We start from the raw sequence: 10,311 nt of genomic DNA on the forward strand, positions 1-10,311 counted from the left end.
ACGTTAGTATGATCTCTGTACAAATCCAAGCGAGCTTCCTAAACAACAGATAAGGGAGTACACCGAGATATAGGGATGGACTTAATACCAGGTCATAGGGAAGAAAAGTCCTGAAAATATGCTTTGAAAGGACTCTTAAACAGGCTGAGCTTTTCATGCAAGCGATACCAAATTCACTGGATGGTCCAAGTTTACTAAGGCCGGAGGATCTTGCTTTCCAACCACGGGAGGAGATTTCATATCGAGTGTTTTATCCCGATTTACGCACTGATGAGCCGCTAGAAGTCATCGAAAATACATATCCAGAACTTTCCGGAATTGATTCCTCTCTTTTTTCTTACCAGCCGACGTCTTCGTATGTGGTCAAGACGCTTCCGGAAGCAAAAGTTGAAAACATCAAAGTAGTAGATTATCATACCGACACATTGCCTCCAAAGATCAAGGAATGTGGTTACAATACTACTACGAAATGCAACTTACCAGCAGATCGCTTCCAAAGGTTTATAGGTATGTTTCTCCTGGTACTATGAGCGCCTTCTATCCTGTGTACTCTTTCCTTGCAAAAATGTTATTAACCTTGTAATTTATAGCTAAAGATCCTCATAATGATAACCAATTTCCGGTTTCTTATGACCTGGATGAGCTAGATGCAATGTGGTTGATTTACTACAATGAAGCGCGAGCCTCCTCAGATCCTGCTTGGATACCTCTATCCCACGAATTTCTTGAAATTATGCTTACCATTATCGCTCGACATTGGCTCTTGCTAGATGCATGGATTCCCAAGATTGAACCTGTTCGTATAGAAGATGAGCTCGATGGCCGTTGTGTTATCTGTAATGAGTCAGATTGTGAAACAAGTAATGTCATTGTTTTCTGTGATAATTGCAACATGGCTGTTCACCAAAATTGCTATGGCATTCCCTTTGTGCCTGAGGGTCAGTGGTTTTGTAAGCGGTGTTTACTTGCTGCCAACGATGTCATATCCTGTGTTTGTTGCCCTGATCGTGATGGTGCTTTCCGCACAACTGTCGATGGCCGTTGGTGTCATACTGTTTGTGCAATGGCAGTTCCTGAGATCTCTTTTCATGATGCTGGTCGCTTGGATTTGGTTCGGGATTTTTATGCTATTCCTAAATCTCGCTGGAAGCTCATATGCTGTGTTTGCAAACTACGCTGGGGTGCTTGTGTACAATGTTCTGAGAAAAGCTGTTACACAGCATTTCATATTACCTGCGCCAGGCGTGCTGGATTTTATTACAAAATTCATCCTCCTTTTAGTAATTATAGTCAAACAGAGGTAGAATGTTTCTGCGATAAACATACGCCTCCTTCTCATCTCGAAGGTGCCCTTCAACGACTTTATCCACTTGCTGTTCAGTATTATAGGAGAATGGCTTATGATGTCCCTTTAAACTATGTTGCTTGTCGGGCACCTTCTGCTGTTCCAGAAGAACCTTGGAACTTTCGACCATTACCTCGCTACATTGTAGAAAAAGTAACGTCCACACTCAAAGAGTTGCGGTTGAATGACAATACCAATGACTTGGATGTTATTATTATTGACATTTGCAAGTACTATCAAATGAAGCGCAAGTTTCGACGAGACGCACCATTGTTACGGTCTCAGAGACTTGCAGATGAACTGGTAAATCTTCCAGTGAATGCCATCAAACGACGCTATCACTTTCTAGACATTGCAAAGCAGCTTCGTGGACAATATGAAGACCTCTTATCCCTTGTTGAATTGACTGCTCGTCGACAGCGAATAAAAAGTGAATTATCCCAGTTAAGAAAACAATTTTTGACTACTATTTATTTTCCTTTACAAAGACTCATAGAAGACAGCTTTGAAAGAATTTGCCAGTTGGACACAAAAGGTATCTTTAATTCTCCCTTGGAGCACGGGTGGATTGGTTGGATTTCCTTGAAACAACTGGTTGTAAGTTACGATATTGATGATTTATTTACTTTGGAACAATACTTGTCTCATATTTGGAACATAGATGGACTTATTCAAAGTATAGATGACATGGAGCAACTTACCGCTGCTGTGCAACTGGCTCAGCAGTTTGAGCCGAAAGCCAAGAAAATACTTGAAGATGCTCAAAGCAGCTCTGAATCATTCAAGAAAGATGACCGTGGAAACTTATCTTTCCCGTCACTAAAGTTGGAAGGACTCGAATGCGTTGGTTGGCCGGACTGTTTTGTTGATACTGTGGAGCAAGCAAAGCTGGAAACTCCTTCCGAAGAAGCTTTCCATATGCTGGAGAGTTTTGTTATAAATCTCAGTCTAGAGGGAAAATACGGTCGTTTTGCGTTGTCCGATTTTTCCTCAAGTATACAAAATGAACAATTAGATGGTGTAAAAGCACCTGAAGCTGGCCCAAGGGAAGTGTTAAAAGAAATTAACACCAAGAACCAAAATTCAGATACCGAGAAGGAAGAATTCGAGGCTAAGAATTTCGATGGCTCCGACAGTGTTCCGAACTTAGCGAGACGAACGCGTTCAATGACCAAAAATAATGAAGCGGATGAACCATAGGTCCCTCGTTGACCGGTTCTCTTGTTAAACCGTTTTTAAGGGATGTTAATAATGTTTAAATGCTTTCTTTTTTGCGTAACAATAGTTTTGTTATTATTTGGAAATACCTTACTTTCTTTCTTTCTATGGACCACTGACTTGTAATTTTTGTAATGAGTTGATTGATTATAAATACAACATAAATATATTATTTTAATTTTAATTTTTTATTCGAATTGTTATTCAACCACTAAAATTTCTAGTAAGTAAGTCTTAGCACTTTATAATAAATCTTATCCTTAATTGTTATGAATTTAGAGATGTCTTGGTGAGCGCCATTCATAGACCAACAAATTTGATTGGAATTTATCAAGTTGTTTCTACTTTAAGTCCTTTTTTTCATTCTTCTTTTTCTATTTTTATCCTTTTGACACCAGATTTTCATCCAGCAAACGCATTTATACTTAGAAAGGATTCGCTATATTGATTCATAGTTTAACCATAATGACAACCTCAATTCTTCAAAGATTTAGTGGATTACTTGAACCTACGAACTTATATATAGTTTCTGTAGTAGCGTATTCGTCGAGCAATCGGCCAGAAAGTATTGGGGGAGTCGCAAGAGAGGCCGTTGAACATATAGGCCCTTCCATGTTTACAAAATTGCGCGAAGCCTTGGTCAAGTCAGCTCCTTTGGTTGGTTTTCCTAGAGTAAGTTTGCATTGGAGAAATTGCATGCAAGTGTAAAGATGTTGAATGACCTTTTACATTAACTATACTAACTGGAATCCCAAGACCATCAACTCTTTGCGCGTAATGGCTCAGTGTTTCCCAAACGCATTTCCAAATGAATTTAGTCGATCTTCAGATGAATATGTTAACACTTCTGAGCGAGGTAAAAGATATTTTGAAAAGACGTATGGCAAGGTAACAGAACGAGTTCTCAATTCAATGCAGTCTTCTTCTTCAGACTTGGGTAAGTAAGCTCTTGTGTAAGAGGGTTTATAGTAGGTTATCAACTTCTAACGTCTTTCGGTTCTGCAGCTCATATTGCTATCGACTATGCATACGGAAAAGTACTCTCCTTTAACGAAATTCTCTCTCCTTTAGAAACCAGTTTAATGATCATCGCTTCTCTCGTCCCGCAAGATGTGAACCCCCAGCTCCGAGGCCACTTAAAGGGTGCTCTAAATCACGGTGCTACAAAGGAGCAGGTAATGGGCGCACGAAACGTCTCTATAGCGATTGCAAAAGAATGTAAAATCATTTTTCGTGGTGAGGTAGAATCACTTTAGATTTCGCACTAAACTTTCTATCAGTGTTCCTTATGTAACGGACGCAGATGAATATTCTTGGTAATGATGGTTATTCTCATTTTACATTCCTGAATAACAAATTACAGAGTTACCATCTTTTCCACTACTAAGAAAACAAGAAAAAGGCCTACATGTGAAGCGGTTAATTTCAATAAGTGATCAATACGATGACTTTTGGAAACAGAATCATGGCATATTTCTTCACTAAACCCTAGAAGACTGAAACAAGAGGACAACACATGTGGTCAGTGAACTTACTTTACATCTTACGATTTAAAAGGCTTTTACGAATGGTACATGGATTCATGTCACAGACCTTGCACTATGATGAAGTCTAACTAACAAGAGTTGTAAAGAACTTAGTATCTACTTTCGACTACAAAACAAATTAACTCTATTTCATTCATTAAATTAAAATAGACAATCCTTTTTTCATGCTTCATTTCTTTGGCAGCGTATATGGCTTTTCGGTGAACTTCGGTGACTGAATGTCAACCCACCGAAGAATTTGACCGATGTCTGACAAACTATGGATAGTATCATATCACACTTGTAAACAACATTGTGGCCGACACTCCCAAAATCTCTGTGAAAATGAAGTTCATACTTTATGTATTGGTAAGTTAATACTAGAAGACTGTTTCTTACAAACACCAGGCTTCCATTTTGTTGTTTGGGTTGTCTGTTTTGTTAAGTCTATACAGCAGCGCCAACGTGTATGCTGCGACAGTAATGATTTCGCAAAGTCCGATCCATATCACAATTGGGCTTAATGTGTGCTTGTGTCTGTTCTTTGCGATTGCCAATGTATTAAAGGCACTCCTGTTTGGATCCCTACAGACGTTTGAATTAGAATTGCTGTATGAACAATTTTGGATAACACTAACAGAAGCCATGCTTTCTGTTACCACCTTACTCGATCCTATTTCTATTTCCTTTTTTTTGCTGTTGAGCACGCTCATGTTTGCTCGAGTTTTTCATTCAATATGCGCATTTCGGACCGAAAGACAACAGGTGCAGCTGACAGAACGTCAATTCCATCTCTTTAATCGACTCACATGTGCTTTTCTCGTTTTGTCTCTTTTAGACATCACTCTCGTTTATTTGTGTAGCAGCACTGATTACTTCGGCGATATGTCGACGCGAATACTCTTTATCTGTGAGTTTTCCGTATTATTCATTAATTTAACTGTGGAAGCCGTAAAGCTTGGGCTTTATGTTTATGAAACTCGTCATCCAGAGCAGGTATGGCAAGAAAAAAGCGTCTATCTTTTTCGATTAGAGGTCGTTCGAGATTCTTTACGCCTTCTTGCTTACAGTACCCTCCTTGTTTTTCAACATACCTATGTGAGCTTCCCTGTTTATGCAATTCGACAACTGTATATTAGCTTCTATTCGCTGTTCCGTCGCCTTCGTGAACATGCCCGCTATCGACAAGCAACCCGTGATATGGAAGTTATGTATCCCACCGCAACTGAAGAACAACTTTCCAATTCTGATCGTACGTGTACCATTTGCAGAGAAGAAATGTTCCATCCCGATTTTCCTCCTGAAAATATTGAAGAAATGGAGCCTATTCCTAGAGGTTTGGATATGACTCCCAAGCGTTTACCATGTGGTCATATTCTGCATCTTCACTGTCTTCGAAATTGGCTACAAAGACAACAGACCTGCCCCATTTGTCGAAGACCTGTTTTTGGAGAACATGCACCTTCACCTGCAGCTAGTACCCCAAGTCCTTTACCAGTTCCTACTCCTACCGCTGCCGAAGGTACAAACCAGAACACACCACGATCATTTTCACCTATGCCAGGCCCAGGGAACTCTGGCTTTCAATCTACACCCACAAGAATATTGGGAACTCCCGTTACTTCTTTGGGTCAAACTCCAACTATTCATGGTAGAATTCCTTTACCTAATGGATGGAGTATGCTCCCTATACCCGGTGTGCATAGATTTCCCGCTAATGGCCCCACAAATAGGGCTGGTGATATGACTGCTGAAGGACAGTTGACGGCGGATCCAAACTTATCCGGAATAATACCATCTGGATGGCGCTTGGTGTCTAGAAATAACCATCCGGTTGTTTCTCCTTTACAACAAGCAGTACCTGGTTTGGGAATCTCTTCCGTACCGTTATCAAATGCAGACTTCCAAATGCAATCTCCCTTACAGGTCGCACCCATCGAAAGGCAACAATTTTCTTCGCCAGAAACAGACTCCATTCAAAGCTTACATCGAAAAATAGATGAAATGCGTAGTATGACCGATCGCTTACATTATGACATGCAAGAACTTCGTTCGTCAGTAAGAAATCTTGGAGTACTGATAAATGAAAATGCTGTTGCAAACGGATTTATGGAACTTGATCAACAAAGTAGGAATAATCCCTTATCTTATTCTCGAGTAGGAGAACAATTTAGTCAGCGGCCGGCTGTCTCGTCGAGTTCAACGCACGCAACACCGACTCATAGAAACCCAAGAAATGTACAATTAGAAACACTAGATGAAGATTCATGAAGTTTTGTGATAATGAAAAATTGACGGATTTAGAAAACTTGAAATCTAAATGTTTATGTAATCTTAAATGAATGATCAATATACGCAGAAATTTACCCAATTTACTTCATGACCGTTTAAAGTCAGAACAAAATTACTATTAGCATATTGAAGTTATAAAATAAATAAATCATTAAATTAGTCGTTTTCTATTATCGTAACGTTTTATTTAGCATACGTATTCTTTTCATGATTGTAAGTAGTACAGGAGTTAGAATCAACCTTTTAGGCAAGTTCAGAAGGAGTCTCAAATGGATTTTTTGATGACGAAGTATAGGGTTTTTCGTGAGCAAGGTCTTGCTTTAGGTTCTCAGGCTGCGTCTGGTTATAGTGAAGTTCGTGATGGTGAGAATGATAGTGATGCTTCCCACTTTCATTTTTTAAGAACGGCGAAGAATCATCTTGGGGCTTGACTAGCTCATTGGCAACAGGATCACTAGGAACGGAAGAGGGAGCTAGCTTGGCGTCTTCAAATTCATCAAATTCCTTTAAGGACGGGGGTCTGTTCCTGATAGAAGGGAGTTGTTGTTGTATATCAAAAAACACCTCATCCGTTGGAAATTTGTCATCATCGATTGAGTTGACAGTTTTGCCATATTGCTGTACAATAGATTCCAGACACGTACTCAATCTATCACGAATGACAGAGAGGTCAGGTTCAAACTCTTCGAGTTCCCATAAAGATTGTGTAGGCATAGGAGACTTTAATAAACGTCGCACAAGTTCTAACGTGAAAGCAGCGATATGAACACCACAATCATAACCATTTCGCTGTTGTTGTACAGGCATAGACTGGATTGTAAAATCTAAATTGTTAATAACTAAATAAAAGCGACAAAATTAAATTCATACCTTTTTGGAAAAGTTTTGAGATCCGATCAAGCGCACTACGGCAGTCCTTTGTTTTGCCATTGCTCATAGAATCATAATAAAAACATTGTGAATCTGGTACACTGACAACCATAAGCGACCAATGAGTGCCGCCTGTCCCAGTAGCATATTTGTCTATGTCATTGATGGGCATAAAGATGTATTTGCAGGATAAAAGGTCCTGAGGGAGAGCAGATTTAAGCTCTTCTAATGATGCAGGAGCCTCAGCAAGCAGAAAGACAAGGGAAGGTCTCAATAGCAGAATCCCTTTCGACTGAGTTGGGCGTAAGGGAAACCATAGTCGCTCAACTAATGTATCGACATAATCGAGTGTCACGTCTGTAAACCAGTTAGGTTTTCGTAGGCTTTCTATGTCTTCTTGTTTGAAGCAGATATCAAACAATTCCACGATTGTATCATTTTGAGTCATTTTTGTGCGAGAAGGACAAGAATGGCAAAGAAAAGTATAAACTGTGTAAGGGAATCACTAATGTTTTTTTCTCTGAACGGTAGAAAACTCTTCAAATCCAAGATGAAAATGGGCAAGGAATACAAACTCAAAAATCAACCGACAAAATAGAAATAAATGAAAACTTATCAGAACCTGGAATCTCTGGAAAAATACACACACACACACACACACACACACAGACTTGCAAAATATGCTAGGAACGAGGCGAATATCGAAGGAGTATGGAATTTTTCTCTCAATCAGGCCTCAAGTATATTAAATAAAGAAAAAGAAATAGTGCGTATATATAGAAACACTAAGAAAATACAAAGAATCGCTGGAATAAACAAGCAAGGGAATATGGCGTTAAGGAAAAATGAAAAGTTCCCTGATGACTTCAGTATTTCTAAAGAATAAGAAACTAGAGTGTGGTGTGTTATCCTACAAATGGCATTCGAAGGAATAGCGTAATTCATAAATAACGATATCAGCTTCTAGTACAGTAAAAAATTCTTATAACATAAAGGGCTAGCTCTGAAGAAAGAGAGCGGTTGAAGGGGGAAGAAAGTAAGGAATATGTAACGGAAAACAAAAAACAGAGCTTAAATCATAGGACAACATTTTTGAATCTTCCAAACAACTATACAGATCGGCCATGACAGGAGAGGACAGAACAACAAAAAGACAAATGTACAATGGGCAGGTAGAAAGAAGGAAAACGAAAGGTGAAAAGGTATATGAAAGCGAACAAAGTTATAGAAACGATACAAACAACAACACCAAAAACAATGAATTCTTTTCATGGTGATAGAAAGTTTGGGAACCGTGACAAAAAATGTTTAACCTATTGAATGGGATGACAACAGTTTATGATCCACAGTAGGTCGACGAGGAGATTCTGAGTATATGGGAGTTGTTTCACGTTGCTGCATTTGTTGTTGTGGTGCGTTGGAAGATTGAGTCTGGTCCGTGCCCTTGTATCCGGGAGATGCTGGAAACGTTGATGAAGGAGGATGTGTCGAGGAGTCTGTCTGTGAAGGAGAACCGACATAATGAGGACTAGGGGGAGAGGGGACAGGATACACGGGATTGCCTGTGGAAGGCGACAATGAGGATACTGGGGAGGGATAGGTACGGTTTGAGTACCAGTAGACCAACAAATCTGCATAGGATTGAAGATCTTCAAGAGTAATAAACAAGTTAAACTCGTTAAAAAGGAAAAAACAAAGCTCCAAATGATTCATTTCCTGCACGGGGATTCCACCGACTTTGGAGTACCGGATGTTGGTATAAAAGACATCGCTAAAAAATTTGCTGCCAGCAGTGAAGCCAGCGATTAAAAACCGATGAACATTGAAACTATTAATCAAAAAAGAGAAATTAAAAGTCCGTACAATACGGTCAAGATAAATTAGGACACTTAAAAATACATCATTCGTTGCCGGGCAGTATTTTAGGATGCGTTGCAAATAAGCATGAATCGAAATCGATGGAACATTTTTAGCTGAAAATACCAAGCTTGGATTCTTTAAACTTGTCGCTGAAAAAGGTACTTCATTAGGGTCTTTTCCTTCCTGTCGTTTGTCATTCAAACGCGTTAACCGCAAAAGAAACGTCGACAATATTTCCAGTAAATACTCTTGGTTAAACGTCGATATGTCTACATGTTCCTTTATATTTGATAAATCTTGTTCAGATGTTAAAAGCGTACATGCCAGTGTCATAGAGCTGAGCTAATAGTAATAGTTGGCGAAGGACAAGAATGTTTTTTTCGTGAAAACACACATGACGCAAAAGTGCCAAGGACACCACTAGCGTCCTATAAGGATTCGCTGGACTCTCCATAATCAGTAAGGAAGCGGAACACGGCTCGTTAATTCTGTAAACAGACGAAGAATGGGTGTAAACAAAGGAACATTTCAAAGCAAAAAAACTAGTGGAGTAGTGCGAAAAGATGTAGAGGTCTTAAAAGCCCATTTCAAATGAAAGAAGCCTTAAATTAAAGAAATTTGGTTTTCGAACCGGTTTGACTGGTGGCGCACACTGGCTGTAGTCGCTGAAGAGAAAACAAACCAAATGCATTTTCGAATCTCATTGCTTTTTCTTCACCAGTTTCAGTACCAAGTTTGCGAAAATGTTGTTTGTTGATGTAATCGTGTAATCTTATGCATGCACTTGGGTTTGTCTGGTTTTCAATGTATGTAACCGTAGGAAAATAAACAAACTGCTTAAGCGATGCTAAAATCAGCGGATGCGAAATGACTGACTTTTGGTCGAATTGTTTCATTTGTTTGCAAAAGATAAGCGCTCGTTTTTTATAGCTTGTAATTTATTAAAATCCGTCCATATCTTGTTATTACTTGCGTTGGCCTCGAAGAACCTTAGCAACAAGTCGATCCTACCATCATCATAGCTCCATACATTGCCGATGCATAAGAAAGGCTTCATCGGTTGTCTATTTGGGATCACAAATCATTTGAAAAAAAAAAGGGTTTCCAATTTGGTTTAAAACAAACTATACCCCCGTGCCCTACCAGTTTGGTTTATTTACACTCCATAGGAACACTAGAATTGAATTGGAGAATACGTCG

At 39.3% G+C, this 10,311-nt stretch overlaps 5 protein-coding genes across 5 annotated transcripts; 3 read left to right on the forward strand and 2 right to left on the reverse strand.

The window, feature by feature from the left end:
* Positions 1 to 124: 124 nt before the first annotated feature.
* SPOG_00787 (histone acetyltransferase complex subunit Nto1) lies at positions 125 to 2,772 on the forward strand. The gene is made up of 2 exons (XM_013168964.1): positions 125 to 507; positions 591 to 2,772. Exons 1-2 carry the CDS (start codon positions 156 to 158, stop codon positions 2,543 to 2,545), a joined length of 2,307 nt encoding a protein of 768 aa, XP_013024418.1. The 5' UTR covers positions 125 to 155; the 3' UTR covers positions 2,546 to 2,772.
* A 40-nt stretch (positions 2,773 to 2,812) lies between these two features.
* SPOG_00786 (uncharacterized protein) lies at positions 2,813 to 4,262 on the forward strand. The gene is made up of 3 exons (XM_013168963.1): positions 2,813 to 3,235; positions 3,320 to 3,500; positions 3,569 to 4,262. The coding sequence occupies exons 1-3, from the start codon at positions 3,029 to 3,031 to the stop codon at positions 3,817 to 3,819; spliced, it is 639 nt and encodes a 212-aa protein (XP_013024417.1). The 5' UTR covers positions 2,813 to 3,028; the 3' UTR covers positions 3,820 to 4,262.
* Positions 4,263 to 4,384: 122 nt separating this feature from the next.
* On the forward strand, positions 4,385 to 6,542 carry SPOG_00785 (synviolin family ubiquitin-protein ligase Hrd1). The gene is made up of 2 exons (XM_013168962.1): positions 4,385 to 4,458; positions 4,498 to 6,542. The coding sequence occupies exons 1-2, from the start codon at positions 4,435 to 4,437 to the stop codon at positions 6,358 to 6,360; spliced, it is 1,887 nt and encodes a 628-aa protein (XP_013024416.1). The 5' UTR covers positions 4,385 to 4,434; the 3' UTR covers positions 6,361 to 6,542.
* SPOG_00784 (NEDD8 protease Nep1) lies at positions 6,482 to 8,052 on the reverse strand. Its single transcript, XM_013168961.1, has 2 exons — positions 7,252 to 8,052; positions 6,482 to 7,205 (listed from the first exon to the last, which is right to left on the reverse strand). The coding sequence occupies exons 1-2, from the start codon at positions 7,697 to 7,699 to the stop codon at positions 6,625 to 6,627; spliced, it is 1,029 nt and encodes a 342-aa protein (XP_013024415.1). The 5' UTR covers positions 7,700 to 8,052; the 3' UTR covers positions 6,482 to 6,624.
* SPOG_00783 (cyclin pho85 family protein) lies at positions 7,979 to 9,471 on the reverse strand. Its single transcript, XM_013168960.1, has one exon. The coding sequence runs from the start codon at positions 9,442 to 9,444 to the stop codon at positions 8,560 to 8,562; it is 885 nt and encodes a 294-aa protein (XP_013024414.1). The 5' UTR covers positions 9,445 to 9,471; the 3' UTR covers positions 7,979 to 8,559.
* Positions 9,472 to 10,311: the final 840 nt, after the last annotated feature.

The sequence above is a fragment of the Schizosaccharomyces cryophilus genome (genome assembly GCF_000004155.1).
Source record: "Schizosaccharomyces cryophilus OY26 unplaced genomic scaffold supercont4.5, whole genome shotgun sequence".
In the NCBI taxonomy this organism is placed as follows: Eukaryota; Fungi; Ascomycota; class Schizosaccharomycetes; order Schizosaccharomycetales; family Schizosaccharomycetaceae; genus Schizosaccharomyces; species Schizosaccharomyces cryophilus.